Source organism: Mobula birostris, chromosome 2 (genome assembly GCF_030028105.1).
Source record: "Mobula birostris isolate sMobBir1 chromosome 2, sMobBir1.hap1, whole genome shotgun sequence".
Taxonomy (NCBI): domain Eukaryota; kingdom Metazoa; phylum Chordata; class Chondrichthyes; order Myliobatiformes; family Myliobatidae; genus Mobula; species Mobula birostris.
This window is the reverse complement of record NC_092371.1, coordinates 113,336,203-113,355,300: the sequence shown is the minus strand read 5'-3', so window position 1 is coordinate 113,355,300 and position 19,098 is coordinate 113,336,203. Positions and strand designations below refer to the sequence as shown.

The 19,098-nt window shown below is 42.0% G+C and overlaps 1 protein-coding gene across 9 annotated transcripts in view; it reads left to right on the top strand.

Annotated features, from left to right (window-relative positions):
• Positions 1–19,098, top strand: part of cdk19 (cyclin dependent kinase 19) — a 180,537-nt gene that overhangs the window by 119,782 nt on the left and 41,657 nt on the right. For 8 of the 9 annotated variants that reach the window (XM_072246478.1, XM_072246469.1, XM_072246497.1 and 5 more), the window contains 3 exons: positions 7,936–8,079; positions 10,216–10,285; positions 12,553–12,625. In XM_072246478.1, the coding sequence (XP_072102579.1) occupies positions 7,936–8,079; positions 10,216–10,285; positions 12,553–12,625 (287 nt within the window). The remainder of the gene's footprint in view (positions 1–7,935; positions 8,080–10,215; positions 10,286–12,552; positions 12,626–19,098) is intronic. The other variant, XM_072246488.1, reaches the window with a different exon arrangement.

Below are 19,098 nucleotides of genomic sequence, written 5' to 3'. Positions count from 1 at the left end.
CCAATTCTCTATCCACATCAGTGCCTTACCCCCAATACCGTGTGCTTTAAGCTTGCACACTAATCTCCTGTGTGGGACCTTGTCAAAAGCCTTTTGAAAATCCAAATATACCACATCCACTGGTTCTCCCCTATCCACTCTACTAGTTACATCCTCAAAAAATTCTGTGAGGTTTGTCAGACATGATTTTCCTTTCACAAATCCATGCTGACTTTGTCCGATGATTTCACCGCTTTCCAAGTGTACTGTTATCACATCTTTGATAACTGACTCTAGCATTTTCCCCACCACTGACGTTAGGCTAACCGGTCTATAATTGCCCGGTTTCTCTCTCCCTCCTTTTTTTAAAAAGCGGGGTTACATTAGCTACCCTCCAATCCTCAGGAACTAGTCCAGAATCTAAAGAGTTTTGAAAAATTATCACTAATGCATCCACTATTTCTTGGGCTACTTCCTTAAGCACTCTGGGATGCAGACCATCTGGCCCTGGGGATTTATCTGCCTTTAATCCCTTCAATTTACCCAACACCACTTCCCTACCAACATGTATTTCCCTCAGTTCCTCCATCTCACTGGACCCTCTGTCCCTTACTATTTCCGGAAGATTATTTATGTCCTCCTTAGTGAAGACAGAACCAAAGTAGTTATTCAATTGGTCTGCCATGTCCTTGCTCCCCATAATCAATTCACCAGTTTCTGTCTGTAGGGGACCTACATTTGTCTTAACCAATCTTTTTCTTTTCACATATCTATAAAAGCTTTTACAGTCAGTTTTTATGTTCCCTGCCAGTTTTCTCTCATAATCTTTTTTCCCTTTCCTAATTAAGCCCTTTGTCCTCCTCTGCTGGGCTCTGAATTTCTCCCAGTCCTCAGGTGAGCCACTTTTTCTGGCTAATTTGTATGCTTCTTCTTTGGAATTGATACTATCCCTAATTTCCCTTGTCAGCCACGGGTGCACTACCTTCCCTGATTTATTCTTTTGCCAAACTGGGATGAACAATTGTTGTAGTTCATCCATGCGATCTTTAAATGCTTGCCATTGCATATCCACCGTCAAGACAGATACACTCCAAATACGAAGCAATTTTCAAAGGAAAGAAGGACACTACCGTGGCTGACAAGTAAAGTCAGAGCCAAAGTAAAAGCAAAAGGGAAGGCATACAAGGAAGCCAAAGCTAGTGGGAAGTTAGAGGATTGGGGAGCTTTTAAAAAATTGCAGAAGGAAACTAAGAAGGTCATTTGGAAGGAAAAGGCGAATTATGAAAGGAAGCTGGTGACCAATATCAAAGAAGATACTAAAAGCTTTTTTTAGATATATAAAGGGTAAAAGAGAGTCAAGGGTAAATATAGGACCAATACAAAATGACGCTGGAGATATTGTAATGAGAGATGCAGAGATGGCATCATTCTTCACAGTGGAAGACGTCTGCAGTATACCGGACATTCAGGAGTGTCAGGGAAGTGAAGTTTGTGCAGTGAAGATTACGACTGAGAAGGTGCTCAGGAAGTTTAATGGTCTGAGGGTGGATAAATCTCCTGGACCTGATGGAATGCACCCTTGGGTTCTAAAGGAAGTAGCTAGAGAGATTGAAGAGGCATTAACGATAATCTTTCAACAATTTTGATAGATTCTGGCATGACTGGAAAATTGCAAATGTTACTCCGCTGTTTAAGAAGAGTGGGAGGCAGCAGAAAGGAAACTATAGACCTGTTAGCCTGACATTAGTGGTTGGGATGTTGTTGGAATCGATTGTTAGGGATGAGATTACAGAGTACTTGGAGGCACATGACAAGATAGGCCAAAGCCAGCATGGTTTCCTGAAAGGAAAATCCTGCCTGACAAACCTACTGCAATTCTTTGAGGAAATTACAAGCAGAATAGACAAAGGAGATGCAGTAGACGTGATGTACTTGGGTTTTCAGAAGGCCTTTGACAAGGTCTGCTTAGCAAGATAAGAGCCCATGGAATTACAGGGAAGTTACTTGCATGGGTAGAGCATTGACTGCTTGGCAGAAAACAGAGTGGAAATAAAGGGATCCTACTCTGGCTGGCTGCCAGTTACCAGTGGAGTTCCACAGGGGTTGGTGTTGGGACTGCTGCTTTTTACGATGTATGTTAATGATTTGGACTGCGGTATTAATGGATTTGTGGCTAAATTTGCCGATGATACAAAGATAGGTGGAGGAGTGGGTAGTGTTGAGGAAACAGAGCGCCTGCACAGAGACTTAGATGGTTTAGGGGAATGAGCAAAGAAGTGGCAAATAAAATACAATGTTGGAAAGTGTATGGTTGTGCACTTTGGTGGAAGAGATAAACAGGCAGACTATTATTTAGAAGGGGAGAGAATTCAAAATATAGAGATGCAAAGGGACTTGGGAGTCCTTGTGCAAAATACCCTGAAGGTTAACCTCCAGGTTGAGTCAGTTGTGAAGAAGGCGAATGCAATGTTGGCATTCATTTCTAGAGGTATAGAATATAAGAGCAGGGATGTGATGTTAAGGTTCTGTAAAGCACTCGTGAGACCACACTTGGAGTATTGTGTGCAGTTTTGGGCTCCTTATTTTAGTAAGGATATACTGACATTGAAGACGGTTCAGAGAAGATTCACGAGAACAATTCCAGGAATGAAAGGATTACTGTATGAGGAGCGTCTGGCAGCTCTTCTGCTGTGTTCCCCGGAGTTCAGGAGAATGAGGGGGGATCTCATAGAAACATTCTGAATATTAAAAGGCCTGAACAGATTAGATATGGCAAAGTTATTTCCCATGGTATGGGATTCTAGGACGAGAGGGCATGACTTCAGGATTGAAGGACGTCCTTTTAGAACTGAGATGTGGAGAAATTACTTTAGTCAGAGGGTGTAAATCTGTGGAATTTGTTGTCACGAGTGGCTGTGGAGGCCAAGTAATTGGGTGTACTTAAGGCAGAGATAGATAGGTTCTTGATTAGCCAGGGCATCAAAGGGTATTGGGTGAAAGCAGGGGAGTGGGGATGACTAGAAGAATTGCTTCAGCCCATGATTGAATGGCAGAGTAGACTTGATGGGCCGAATGGCCTGCTTCTGCTCTTATATCTTATGGTCTTAAAACCATAGATACAGAATTAGTCTATTTGGCCATTAAATCTGCTCCAGCCATTTAATCATGGCTGTTTTATTATCCCTCTCAACTCCATTCTGCTGCCTTCTCCCCGTAACCGTTGACGTCCTGAGAACCTATCAAACTCTGCTTTAAATATACCCAATGACCTGGCCTCCACAGACGTATGTGGCAATGAATTCTTCTGGCTAACGAAATTCCTCCTCATCTCTGTTCTAAATGAATGTCCCTCTATTCTGAGGCTGTGCCTTCTGGTATTAGACTCCCCCACTATCGGAGACATCCTCTCCACATCTCTATCTAGAACTTTCAATATTCGATAAATTATGTGGCCACTGCCTCTTCTTTCTTTGCTATCTTTCTTGAACACCTGCGGGCATGCCGGTTGTGATGTTGTGATGGCAACAGTGGACCTATATCAGCTCTGCGCTCTGTGACGCAGCAGCCCAATCCATCGGCCATAAGAGCAGGAACCACCAAGACTGGTTTGATGATAACTCAGACACCATCCACAACTTGCATAAGGACATGCACAAAGCATACCGGGCAACTTTAGACAACCCCTCATCCACCAGCATCAGGCAGCGTTGGCAGGCAGCTCAGAGGAAAGTGCAAAAGGCAATGCGGGCCATACAAAATGAGTGGTGGACTGAAAAGGCACTACAGCCCGATAAATCGATGTGTTACTCCCCTGAAAACAGCAGATGGTTCAACACTTCTGAAGAATTCTCTTATCTTTTTTCTCTTCTCCTTTCTTTCCTCTGTCTTTTATGTTTTTTTTCTCCCTCCTTTTTTCTAATGAGGGGAAATGGTGTTGGGATAGGTGTTTTTTTTTCTCTTGGACTTATTAATGTATTTGAATTTTTTTTTCAATATGTATTAATTGTTGTATTGGTTGAGTCCTTATATTTCTTCTTTAAAAATTTAAATAAAAAAAAATATATAAAAAAGAATCAGAATACCATTCTGCTGAGGTGGGCTGAGCATTGAAACACCCTGCTTAATCAGGACTCTTGACGCAGACCCCACCATCCTGAACGAACTGCCTGAACTTCCTCCTATCCACGACCTCAGTCTACCACCAACCTTCCAGGAGGTTCTATCAGCTGTCCATTCCCTTAAGAACAACAGGTCCCCTGGCACTGACAATATCCCTGCTGAGTTACTGAAGAACGGAGGGTACATGTACATGCGCACCCTCTACCAGTACATCACCAAGGTCTGGACTGACGAGAACATCCCACAGCAATGGAGAAATGCAAACATTGTTGTCATTTATAAAAACAAGGGTGACAAGGCCATCTGCAGCAATAGTAGGGGCATATCACTCCTCTCTGTTGCTGGAAAGGTCCTGGCTAAAGTAATGCTTCAGAGACTCATCAGCAACATCACCGAGTCAATGCTGCCTGAATTGCAGTGTGGATTTAGGAAGAACAGGAGCACTATCGACATGATCTTCACAGCCCGGCAGCTTCAGGAAAAGTGCCGGGAGCAACCTCAGGACCTGTTTATGTCCTTTTTCGACCTCTCCAAAGCATTCGACACTGTGCAAAGAAAGCTCTTATGGGATGTCCTCCTCAGGTTTGCCTGTCCCAATAAATTTGTTAACATCTTCCGCCAGTTCCACGATGGGATGACTGCTCGGGTGACCATAGGAGTACAAGAGTCCGAGCCCTTCCTTGTACGCACAGGGGTGAGGCAGGGGTGTGTGCTAGCGCTAGTGCTCTTTAACATCTTCCTCTTATGTGTTAGCAAGCTTCTCCACAACGAGATTGAAGACAACAGCGGTGTGGTAGTGGATGTCAGATTAGATTACAACCTCTTTGACATCAGGAGGCTCCGTGCGACCACCAAACTCCGAAGGGAGTGGGTCCTGGAGCTGCAGTATGCAGACGACTGTTCTTGTGGCCCATACTCCGAAGGATCTCCAGACTGTCCTTGCTGTGGCGGTGAGAGCGTACAGCAGGATGGGGCTGACTGTCAATACCACCTAGACAGAAGTGGTTTGCCAATGGAGTACCAGTGTCCCACCCACTCTTCCTGCCTTCATCGTTGGTAATGAAAAGCTGTCAGTAGTGCCATCTTTCAAATATCTGGGGAGCATTCTCTCTGAGGCTAGCGGCATTGACAATGACATCCAAAGCCGCATTAAACAGGCATCAGCTGCCTTTGGGAGACTTTGGCGTAGAATCCTTCAGAATAGGAGCCTTTGTCCCTCCACAAAGGTTGCAGTATTCCAAGCGATCTGTGTCACCACCCTCCTTTGTAGCTGTGAAGCTTGGGTAATCTAAAGCCGTCACATTAAGTCCTAGGAGCGCTTCCACATAAGCTGCTTTCAGCACATCCTGGGAATTACCTGGCGTGAGTGGGTGCCTCACACTGAAATACTTGTAAAGACCAACTGCAGGAGTATTGAGGCCATGATCACCCAGCGTCAGCTGCAGTGGCTGGGGCATGTGATAAGGATGCCCTCATGTCAGCTACCCCGCAGAGTGTTATACAGCCAGCTACATCATGGTCGACGCTCAGCTGGAGGGCCGAAGAAGCGCTATAAGGGTCAGATGAAGAATGCTTTAAGAAGCAAGATCACACCCGAGGACCTGGAGGATGCTGCTGCTGACCATACCACTTGGCAACAGCTGTGTAGGGATGGGGATCGTATTCTGGAGATGGAAAGAACAACCAGAAGACAACAGAAAAGAGCCAGGAGAAATGCAGCCATGGTTACCATCACTACCACCACTACTACCACAACTACCACATATATATGCCCCACCTGCAATAGAGCTTGTGGGTCCAGGATAGGACTGTATAGTCATCAAAGATCTCACTGTTAAAGGAGTGGATGTCGTCACTGGATTTCAATGGACAACCGATTGGATCGGACAAGATTATTTAGATTCCTGTCCTGGATTTTTAAGCAGTTTTTGTTAATGCCACAACATTGTAATCCCACTTAGCTCACCAGCCATTTTCAGTATGTTTCTTGGATTTGCATGCATACACTATAAGTCTGTCTTAGATCTTGTCATGCTGTTTCTCAGTATGAGAAGTACATACTCCTAAACACTATATATTTCTTCTGCTAGTGATATGACTGCAACCTATAGCTGTTTGCTCTCCTACTACAGAGTAGCTGCACGTTGCTGCCTTAACTCTTTAACAGGGAGGCAACATACTATCCTTTGTTCACAACCTGTACCATATCTGTCGAATTTCTTATAATTGTTATTCTCTTCATCTCTCTTATCTCGCTCCCTGAACTATTGAGTCAACCTGAGTGCTGAGGTCCTGAGTCTAGCTTCACTCTCCAGAGAAACTTTCTCTCTCATCAGTAATCTGAACCAAAAGTTAGTTAGTATTTAAGGTGCCCTTTGAATCTCCTGAACTACCTGCTGCCCTTTTCTGTTTGTCTGGCAATCACCCATTTCCTCTGCCTGCTGGGTACATCCTGAAATGTAGCTGCAGGTGACCATGTTTTCATGCCCCTGTGGACCTGATGTTTTCTGGTGCTACAACATGATACAAAATGTGCATTCAAAGTGTTTGAGGAGCCTTGCTGTGCCTGTATTTGTTAGCTTAAGCCAATTCACAGCAAACAGTACTTCCCAGTGCTGGCAGTACTGCAATATATGTGCAGTTTTACTTATCCTGAGGTAATTTCTTTAATTCTCTGGATGTTTGTTTAAAAAAATGCTTATCTAAAGTGCCAAGGCTCTATTTCCCACAGACCTTTTATCACCAGAACTCTTTCCCATGCTTCTTTTAAACTCACTGGTATCCTGTTTACCATAGTACTTTTAAATTCACCAATGTCCTTCTTTTACCAAGCTTCTTTTACTCACCAGGATTCTTCTTCCACATTGCTTTTAAAATCACAAGTGATTTGTTTCATGTGCACCTTTTACTCATTGGAGCTTTTTTCTCACCATCTAAATTCATTGGAAATGTATTGCCCATCTCCTTTTAAACTGATAGAGACTCTGTACCCTGCACTAATTTTATGTACTGGGATTGCACTCCATACTCTCTTTGCCCATAGGGACTATTTTCCATTTCCTTTTAAGATTACTAGGTCTTTGTTTCCCACAGTCCTAAACTTATCAATTTCTGTGTTCCCAGGAATTTTGGCAGGATTTAGACTAAGGCACAGTGAAAAATGTTGTGGGAGCGAATGTATGAATGGAAAGCACTGCTGAGGGTCAAGTAGAACGCTAGGATTGCAGGTCGCATGGTTCAAACTGAGATGGTGGCCAGAAAGCGGATAGAATCAATCATTAGGAAATTAGTTTGTAACTTAGCCAGAAAACATGGCTTCCAACTTCATTGTTTAATTGTAGATAAGTTTGGATTTTCAACAACCAGGATGATACACAAGCAGTAATTTACCAACAAGCATTAGAGAGGCTAAAGAAGATGGTATGGGTGGAATCTTGTACTTATTAGTATATGTGGAATTTAGAATTTTGCATGTAGATGAAGGGAAACATTTGTTCAATGAGAGTTAGAGTTAGGATGTGGTTTATTGTTTATTTTTAAATTTTTGTCCTCAGTCATTTTCACTACCATCTAACTTGATGACTTAAAATTCCACACATTCTATCATTTTTTTTATTTGATAGCCAAAAACTTACCCCTTTTCTGTTTCTCAGACCCAGGGCTTAGCAGTCTATAACTTTCCTCCACATACTGGAAAATTTGTCATTTCCTATATGATGGACTGAAGACTTGTTTGATTTTATAGCCTTCAGATCCACCATGATGAGCATATATGATTCACGGTCAACTCAACATTGTTACTCTTTGCCTTATTATATTTCTTGTCTTTTACTTTAGATATTTGGGCAATTGGGTGCATTTTTGCAGAACTTTTAACATCAGAACCCATCTTTCATTGTCGCCAGGAAGATATCAAAACAAGTAACCCTTTTCATCATGATCAGTTGGATCGTATTTTCAGTGTTATGGGATTTCCTGCTGGTGAGTTTGTTCAGCTGATGCTTGGTGTAATTTCAAGTGGGAAATCAGTCTGTTGCATTAAATAAAACTGATGTACTGTCTGCTGAAGTGATAGCTGTCATTATTCTGATTAGCATAGGTTTTATAAAAGGGATACTCAGTACTGTAAAATTTTGCTGTACCGTCCTGTAGAGTGGTAGACGACTGATTAACATGTCATAAATGTCCATATTGATTTGTCTGACACACCATTTGATGTCAAATTCACTTTTCTGAGTTGAGGTGAACATACAGTCTCTTCGTCTACAGTGAGAAGTAAATTGGGTTTAGTTATGACATTAATGATCCTACAGGATAGAATTCAAATAATCAGAGTAAAGCTGTGTGATGCTTTTTTAAAGGTTATGAAACTATTGCAGGATTGTTGTTTATTCTGAAATAATTTAATAAGGATCTGCACTTCAACAGAGACAAAAATTTGTCCTCTCACAGTGGAAGTTCTCATTGTTCTACTTTCAACATGAAACAATGTGCAGTGCTCACAGATAATAAAACAATTTTGTTAACAATCAGACCTAGATAAAAGTTTAATTAAAATATTCCTACTGATCATTGTAACAATATGATTATAATAATGGTATCTAGAAAATAATTTTTTTTAAAGTCTTGTGGGAGAAAATTTTACTCCCATTTCAGCCCACAGTGTCCCCATTGTCAGACTTTTTAATCAACAAATGAAAGTAAACAGCAGTTACAAAGTATAAGAATGAAAATGTGGCCTTAGACCCAAGTAGTGCTCTCCACCTTCTGTGAATTAAAAGTATTTGTGATTAAATAGTTTGAAACCATAATTATTTTAATTCAAGATTTGGGACACTATCCTCTGTAAAAACCAGTTGTGTCTACTTTGCTAAACAGTGTTTTTGTGGTGGCAAAGTTGGAGCCTTAGAACAGTGGCACTAGGGCAGTTCCCCTTGTCCTCACCTACCACCCCACCAGCCTCCGGGTCCAACATATAATTCTTTGTTACTTCCGTCACCTCCAAGGGGATCCCACCACCAAGCACATCTTTCCCTCCCCCCCCCCGCCTTGCGCAGGGATTGCTCCCTACGCGACTCCCTTGTCCATTCGTGCCCCCCATCCCTTCCACCGATCTCCCTCCCGGCACTTATCCTTGTAAGCGGAACAAGTGCTACACCTGCCCTTACACTTCCTCCCTCACCACCATTCAGGGCCCCAGACAGTCCTTCCAGGTGAGGCGACACTTTACCTGTGAGTCGGCTGATGCGATATACTGTGTCTGGGGCTCCCGGTACGGCCTTTTATATATTGGTGAGACTCGATACAGACTGGGAGACTGTTTCGCTGAACACCTACGCTCTGTCTGCCAGAGAAAGCAGGATCTCCCAGTGGCCACACATTTTAATTCCACGTCCCATTCCCATTCTGATATGTCAATCCATGACCACCTCTACTGTCAAGATGAGGCCACACTCAGGTTGGAGGAACAACTCCCTATATTCCGTCTGGGTAGCCTCCAACCTGATGGCATGAACATTGATTTCTCCAACTTCTGTTAATGCCCCTCCTCCCCTTCTTACCCCATTCCTTATTTATTTATTATTTTTTTCCTTTTTTTCTCTCTCTGTCCCTCTCACAATAACTCCTTGCCTGCTTTCCATCTTCCTCTGGTACTCCCCTCCTCCTTTCTTTCTCCCCAGGCCTACCATCCCATGAGCCTCCACCTCCTCCAGCTCTGTGTCCCTTTTTCCAATCAACTTTCTAGCTCTTAGCTTCATTCCTCCCCCTCCTGTCTTCTCCTATTATTCAGATCTCCCCTCCCCCTCCCATTTTCAAATCTCTTACTATCTCTTATTTCAGTTAGTCCTGACGAAGGGTCTCGGCCCGAAATGTCAACTGTACTTCTTCCTGCAGATGCTGCCTGGCCTGCTGCATTCCACCAGCATTTTGTGTGTGTTGCTTGAATCAGATTTGTGTTAATGTCATAGCTAGCACCTTGCTCAGGAGCACAGGTCCACTTTAATAAAATCTTTTAATGTAAGAATGACTTTGTGCTGCGTACCCATGGTTTTCTTCATTATAGATATACTCAAACAGTCTAGTAACATTTGTAAAGACATGTCTTTATTTTGCAAGATAAAGATTGGGAAGATATCCGCAAAATGCCCGAATACCCAACTCTGCAGAAAGACTTTAGGAGAACAACGTAAGTTCTGATTCTTTACCAGTTTCTGATTGAGGTTTGAATTTTGTACAATGTTACATGCTTGAAGGAACATTCACACCACTCACAGAGTGCTGTATTGCCTGCTTCTTTTGGAAGCAGATATTCTTGAATTTGGGGCTGCTTTAGGGTGGCAGGGGAGAGAATCATCAGAAATTTCATCCTTCATTTTCCTAAATGTACCTTACAAAATTTGTCATTCTTTAAAAATATAAGCAGTTGCTTTGACAATTTCCTTTCTTCTTGGGAAATTCCAGGAAATCATCCAAGACCCATTCCACTGAAACCTGCTACTATTCTGCTAAACTGTAGAAATTAAGCACTTTTAATATTTTAAATTGACAATCTGTTTCACTCTGCAGGAAACATCTATTTTGGAAATTATGAGTATAATTAATGAGCAATTGCCCATTGATTGGCTCTGCACCACAATCTTCTGCTCTGCACACAGATTGCTATTTCAACAATATAGTGATCGTACAACAACTGCCCAAACATAGCTTATGAAGGTGACAAGACATCTGTAGTATGTTGCCAGAAAGAAATGCCTCAGATCTTACTGGTTCATACTTTTTAGGGTAGGAATCTAAGATGAGAACAATGTACAACAATTGTTCAAGTCTCAAGTAGGAAGTCCACAGAATTATTTGAGTACTTATTGTTTCCAGCATGGGTTGCAGATGAGGGGAGGACGGATGCTTGGAGTGAAGTTTGGGACTGTCAGGTGTACTGAGTTGTTTTGGAAAGTTTCTACAGTCTGGTATAATTATTTTCCATTTTGAAATGTCTCAGTCATTGTATTTTTGCTAACAACTGGAGAGCCACCGATGGGCAGTACACTCTCTTAGCACACAGGGAGTATTCCCAGGAATGAAAATGCGGAGGGAATTAGAGTTGGAAAGGATCATTATTACATTATGCATTGGGAGATGCATTAGACCAGGAGTTCCCAACCTTTTTAATGCCATGGACCACTTCCATGAACTGAGAGAATTATCTGTGGACTCCAGGTTGGGAAACTCTGCATTAGACAATACTCCTGTGTCAGGAGCTGACTTGAAGCTCTACCTCCACTGGAATTCCCTATTAATTAATCATTTGGTGGAAGGACTTTTGCTAGCTGGGCTTAGGCAAGGGGTGTGGCTGTAGAACACTGAGGTGTGCTGCACTCTGGCTGGCAAACTCAGTGAGAGTCATTGCTGTGGAATGGAAGTACACACTCCACATGCTGACAGACTGCTTCTCTCACCACACACTCTGTTGGATATTGTAGAAACTGGAGGCTCCCCCTCTCTGCTCTGTCCATCCCAGGGATTTTTCTACGGTAACAAGTTCAATGGCCAGCAATCAAAATTGAGCTTCTTACTGAATAGAGATCTCTGGGCTGGGGAGAGCTGTACAGCCAAACAAACAGATAGTGCATCAATAGCTTTCAGCAGGAAGTGATGAGAGACACTACAGGATCAGAACAGCACATGAAGCGATCAGTACTCAGCTGGGCCCACCCAGACTCACAGGCAACCTCACTGTACTGAGCCATAGGCGATTCATGGCTGGGGGAGCATCAGTGGAGGGCAGAGATTCTTGGTGAGTTTTCTAACATTGTAGTGCACAGCAGAGGAGATGACAGGGATTTGAGGAATAGCACCACGTGACCTGCATGGAAGTATTTTTATATACTACAGGGATGTACTTCTGAGAATTTGACTATGGACCAAGAGTAAAATGAATTTGTGCTCTGTGAACTAAACAGGGTGCATGTATACAGAGTTGACTGTATCTCTGTCCTTCTGAGAACAACATTTTTTGAAAAATTTCTCTTTTAGTTTGCCTACTCAGCTGTACAGGTGAATCAGCTTTAAGATCATCTGTTTTCTGGGTATTTTGCTAATTTCTTTATGACTGGAGTCATTGTAATTTTCTTTCACCAGAACTTATAAACTGGAATTACAGTAAATGATAGAAAATAAGAGATATTTGTGTATTATTTTGTTCTCTCTTCCTCTCCTTTGGTCCCCCAGGTCATTTACTGACTGAGGGAAGGCAGGCTAATGTGATCTTAAGCAGCTGAGAGATGTGTGAGTGTCCATCAGGTTTCCCACATACTTTTCTTTGGTAATATCACTGGCATAGTAAATCAACCAATGAAATCAATATCTCTTTTACGAATTGTGTACACATTATATTGCTTTGTCATATCAGAGTTAAATTGGTGAGAAAATCTAATATTGATCTTCTCTTGCATTCAGCTATGCGAACAGCAGCCTCAATAAGTATATGGAAAAACATAAAGTCAAGCCTGACAGTAAAGTATTTCTCCTGGTGAGTTTTTACTTAAAATATTTGGAAAAGAACTGCCCAAGAGGATTGTAATCAAATGAAAAGGATTCCTTCTCCCTCACATTAGTGAATAGACAAAACCAACTATTTATTTCTGTGTCAGTTAATGCTTTTAAACGCAACAAAATTAATACCACATGAAAAAGGTTTTCTCTGGATTCCAAAGTTCCCTTGCCAGAAGTATGATGCAGCATAGAAGTTCATCTCTATTTGATGTTTCACTTATATCAGGGTATGAAAGAGTGTACGCAGATAAGGGAAATATGATTCCTCAGAATAAAAGTATGAACCTAACCCCAAAAGATTAATGGGATCAGAACAGCCTGAGGTAAATTGTAATAAACCCCAGGTAGGATGTTGATAAGACTACTTGAGCATCTGGTATTTCCTGTTCCGTGTAGGGAAGGAGAGAAGGGGAGTATTAGAAAGTTAGTAGAAGTGAAGAAGCCAGTATGGCCAACTAAAATTACAAGAATAGAAGTCATTTCCTTTACAGGAGGGATAATTTAATTGAGATTACTTGTAAATGTCTATAGGCTCAATACATACCTGGGCCCTGCTTCAAACTCTCCATGACCAATTGCCAGTATTGCTGGTGGCTAAGTGACTCGGGGTAATGGAAGGAGGAACAGCTGGGATTTCTGAAAGCAATGACATCCACTGGCTTACCTTATTCCACAGTACCGTAAGAAGGACAAAGTCATTCCACCTGTCTCTGTCCTGCCACCAGGGAGCTCTAGCAAGATTTTTTTTATTTTACTCTAAAGGCAAAAGCCTGACAATTCCAGATTCTACTTGATTTTCTGTCTCTGCAGTCATATCCTACTTGAATATTCTAAGCTTCAATTAAATTAAAAACCCTTGATTATGTCAAGGAGTACATGTGCACTGTTTAGGTAGTCATTTCTTATTTGAAAAAAAGTTCATTTTAATGGGGTGGGGTTGTAAGTGGTCTTTCCTTGTTTCAGTTTTTCCAGTTCTTCCAGTTTATGACATGGTAGTTTCCTACTCAGAATTAGGAACCATTTTGGTGATACTTTAATTTATTAACAAAAATGTTTTTAATAGCCAGTGCTACCAGAAGACAATATCTTCTTATTCTTATGTCTCAAAAACTCCTGAAACTTCTGTATTATGTAATTATTAACAGTATAATCTCACCTAGTTGACAATTACCAGTGTGCTTAGTGAAATAAAATTTGGCTATCACCAGATAAACTGGCCCACACAAATCCATCCTTGGCTTCACATGAAATTGGCTGCCATTTGGAAAGGCAGAATAGAAGCGATCTGTTGATCTGTGTCTTGAATTTTGTTAAAGACTAATCCTTCGTTGTCATCCAGGCTAGACAGTTCCAGAGATCACTTTCCACTAAGTGAAGAAGTTTCCCTTCACTTCCATCCAGCTGGTATACATTTTTGCAACTGTAATGGTCTGGACTGGTCTAAGAACACTGAGGCTGTCTACAAGAAGGGTCAGAGCTGTCTCTATTTCCTGAGGAGACTGAGGTCTTTTAACATCTGCCGGACGATGCTGAGGATGTTCTATGAGTCTGTGGTGGCCAGTGCTATCATGTTTGCTGTTGTGTGCTGGGGCAGCAGGCTGAGGGTAGCAGACACCAACAGAATCAACAAACTCATTCGTAAGGCCCGTGATGTTGTGGGGGTGGAACTGGACTCTCTCACGGTGGTGTCTGAAAAGAGGATGCTGTCTAAGTTGCATGCCATCTTGGTCAATGTCTCCCATCCACTACATAATGTACTGGGTGGGCACAGGAGTACATTCAGCCAGAGACTTATTCCTCCGAGATGCAACACAGAGTGTCATAGGAAGTCATTCCTGCCTGTGGCCATCAAACTTTACAACTCCTTCCTTGGAGGGTCAGACACCCTGAGCCGATAGGCTGGTCCTGGACTTATTTCATAGTTCACTGGCATAATTCACATATTACTATTTAAATATTTATTACTATTTTTCTATTACTAGTTATTATTTCCATGACTATTACTATTTACTATTTACTAATAGTAGTATTACTATTACTATTTCTATTACTATTTATTATTCATGGTGCAACTGTAACGAAAACCAATTTCCCCTGGGATCAATAAAGTATGACTATGACTATGACTTCATCTGTGCAGTCAAGCTGTCTAAATATTTTGAATAGTCATCAATATCAATGGTTGCTTTTACTGGCTAAGACTCTAGAGTAGACTGCTAGGCCATTTAGTCACTCCTGTTGCAACAGTTCCAGCCTCCCAGGAGTAAAGCTTCTTGTTGTTTTGTTACAACTTCCTTGCACAGATTAGCTACAGAATTAGGATCTCCCTGTACTGTCCTGTTACACTCTCCCAAGTCAAGGATGTGATGGGTTAGATAAACAGTGAAGCCCCTTCTACATCTTCAAAGAGTTTAACTAGAATTGAAGGAGGTACTTGGCATTTCGGTAGCTTAATATCCTGATGGTTCTGGTTAAAGAAAGAATTCCAAGTGTTTGGAGCATCCGGAAGTATTTAGGTAAATATACTTTATTAAAGAAAGAAATACACTTTTAAATTTGGTAAATTGATTTATTGTTATCACATGTACCGAGGAACAGTGAAAGACTTTGTTTTGCATGCCATCCATACAGATCATTTCATCACGTCAGTACCTTGAGATAGTACTTGGGAAAACAATAACAGAATGCAGTATGAAGTGTTACAGAGAAAGTAAGTCCTGGCAGACAATAAGGTGCATGGCCACCATGAGGTAGATTGTGAAGTCAAGAGTCCATCTTATGATACCAGGGGACCATTCAGTAGTCTTATAACAGTGGGACAGATACTGTTCTTGAGCCTGGTGGTATATACTTTCAGATTTTCATATCTTCAGTTCAGTGAGAGAGCATGGTAGGCCAATTTTTTGATTATGTTGGCTGTATTGCTGAGGCAGTTAGACGAGTATGCAGAGTCCATAGAAAGGAGTCTGGTTTCATGTTGTGCTGAGCTGTGTCCACAACTCTCTGAAGTTTCTTGCCGTCTTAGGAGGCTGCTGCTCTGAAACTACGTACCATAGTGTCACACAACACAAAAACAGTCCCTCTGTCCCACCATGTCTATGCCAACCTTCAACTATCCATATATTCCAATCTAATTTATCGGTATGTTACCCATAGCTTTCTATGCCTTAACTTTACAAGTGATCATTTAGATACTTCTTAAGTATCTTCTACTGCCACCCACTTAACTAACAGTTCCAGATCCCAACCAGCCTTCGGGTGAAAGAAAATTCTTTATATTTTACAAGAACACAATAGGACCAGGCCCTTACAGCCTTTCCCACCATTCAGTATAGTTATGGTTGACCTGCACAGGTGTTAATCCTCTCCTGCACCAGTTCCCCAGAACCCTCAAGAAAAGGAGGAGGATAAGGTCATGTAGACCTTCCAACCTCCTTTGTCTTTCAATAATGGCATAAATCTGCTTTCCTACTCAATCTCAAAAATCTTAATTCCCCTGTAGTCCAAAAGTCTGTCTCTCAACTGTAACTATACTTAATTACCACCCTTAGAGGTAGGTAATTCCAAAGATTTACAACAGTCGAAGAGAAGAAATTCCTGATCATCTCCATCTTAAATGGGATACCTGATTTAGCCTTTAAAGACATCCTCATGACATCAACCCTGAAAATCCCATTTAGAAATACTTTATTAAGAATCATCTTTAAATTCCCAAGAATTTTGGCCCTCTTCAGAATCAATAGACAATAGACAATAGGTGCTGGAGTAGGCCATTTGGCCCTTCAAGCCAGCACCACCATTCACTGTGATCATGGCTGATCATCCACAATCAGTACCCTTTTCCTGCCTTCTCCCCATATCCCTTGACTCCACTATCTTTAAGAGCTCTATCTAACTCTTTCTTGAAAGAATCCAGAGAATTGGCCTCCACTGCCTTCTTAGGCAGAGCATTCCAGAGATCCACAACCCTCTGTGTGAAAAAGTTTTTCTTCAACTCCGTTCTAAATGGCCTACCCCTTATTCTTAAACTGTGGCCTCTGGTTCTGGACTCCCCCAACATCGGGAACATGTTTCCTTCCTCTAGCATGTCCAATCCCTTAATAATCTTATATGTTTCAATCAGATCCCATCTCATCCTTCTGAATTCCAGTGTATACAAGCTCAGTCGCTCCAATCTTTCAACTTCTGACATTCCCGCCATTCCTGGAATTAACCCAGTGAACCTACGCTGTACTCCCTCCATAGCAAGAATGTCCTTCCTCAAATTTGGAGACCAAAACTGCACACAGTACTCCAGGTGGGGTCTCACCAGGGCCTTGTACAACTGCAGAAGGACTTCTTTGCTTCTATACTCAACTTCCCTTATTATGAAGGCCAACATGCCATTAGCTTTCTTCACTGCCTGCTGTAACTGTATGCTTACTTTCAGTGACTGATGAACAAGGACACCCAGATCTTGTTGTACTTCCCCTTTTCCTAACTTGACACCATTCAGATAGTGATCTGCCTTCCTGTTCTTGCCACCAAAGAGGATAACCTCACATTTATCCACATTAAACTGCATCTGCCATGCATCTGCCCACTCACCCAGCCTGTCCAAGTCACCCTGTATTCTCAGAACATCCTCCTCACATTTCACACTGTCACCCAGCTTTGTGTCATCTGCAAATTTGCTAATGTTACTTTTAATCCCTTCATCTAAATTATTGATGTATAGTGTAAATAGCTGCGGTCCCAGCACCGAGCCTTGTGGTACCCCACTAGTTACTGCCTGCCATTCTGAAAAGGACCCGTTAATCCCTACTCTTTGTTTCCTGTCTGCCAACCAATTTATGATCCATGTCAGTACCCTTCCCCCAATGCCATGTGCTCTAATTTTGCTCACTAACCTGTGTGGGATCTTATCAAAGACTTTCTGAAAGTCCAGGTACACTACATCCACTGGCTTTCCCATGTCCATTTTCATAGTTACATCCTCAAAAAATTCCAGAAGATCAGTCAAGCATGATTTCCCCTTCGTAAATCCATGCTGACTCGGACCTATCCTGCTACTGCTATCCAAATATGCCGCTATTTCATCTTTTATAATTGACTCCAGCATCTTCCCCACCACTGATGTCAGGCTAACTGGTCTATAATTGCCTGTTTTCTCTCTCCCTCCTTTCTTAAAAAGTAGGATAACATTAGCTACCCTCGAATCTGCAGGAACTGATCCTGAATCTATAGAACATTGGAAAATGATTACCAATGCGTCCACGATTTCTAGAGCCACCTCCTTAAGTACCCTGGGATGCAGATCATTAGGCCTTAAGGATTTATCAGCCTTCAGTCCCATCAGTTTACCCAACACCATTTTCTGCCTAATACAAGTTTCCTTCAGTTCCTCTGTTACCCTAGCTCCTCTGGCCACTGTTACATCTGGGAGATTGTTTGTGTCTTCCCTAGTGAAGACAGGTCCAAAATACCTGTTCAACTCGTCTGCTATTTCCTTGTTCCACATAATAAATTCACCCGTTTCTGTCTTCAAGGGCCCAACTTTGGTCTTAACTAATTTTTTCCTCTTTACTATCCTCCTTCATATTCTTGGCCAGCTTACCTTCGTACCTCATCTTTTCCCCCCCGTATTGCCTTTTTAGTTATTTTCTGTTGCTCCTTAAAAGTCTCCTAATCCTCTGGCTTCCTGCTCATCCTTGCTATGTTATACTTCCTCTCTTTTATTTTTATACTGTCCTTGACTTACTTTGTCATCCACGGTTGCCCCTTACTCCCCTTAGGATCTTTCTTCTTCTTTGGAATGAACTGATCCTGCACCTTCTGTATTATTCCCAGAAATACCTGCCATTGTTGTTCCACTGTCATCCCTGCTAGGGTATCTTTCCAGTCAACTTTGGCCAGCTCCTCCCTCATGGGTCCATAGTCCCCTTTGTTCAACTGTAGTATTGACACTTCCGATTTTCCCTTCTCCCTCTCAAATTGTAGATTAAAACATCATATTATGGTCACTACCTCCTAATGGCTCCTTTACCTCGAGTTCCCTTATCAAATCTGGCTCATTACACAATGCTAAATCCAGAATTGCCTTCTCCCTGGTAGGCTCTAATACAAGCTGCTCTAAGAATCCATCTCTGAGGCTCTGCACAAACTCCCTTTCTTGAGGTCCAGTACCAACCTGATTTTCCCAGTCTACCTGCATGTTGAAATCCCCCATAACAACCATAGTATTACCTTTGCAACATGCCAATTTTAACTCTTGATTTAACTTGCACCCTATATCCTGGCTACTGCTTGGGGGCCTGTAGATAACTCCCATTAGGGTCTTTTTGCCCTTACAGTTTCTCAGTTCTATCCATACTGACTCTACATCTCCTGATTCTATGTCCGCCCTCGCAAGTGACTGAATTTCATTCCTCACCAACAGAGCCATGCCACCCCCTCTGCCAACCTGCCTGT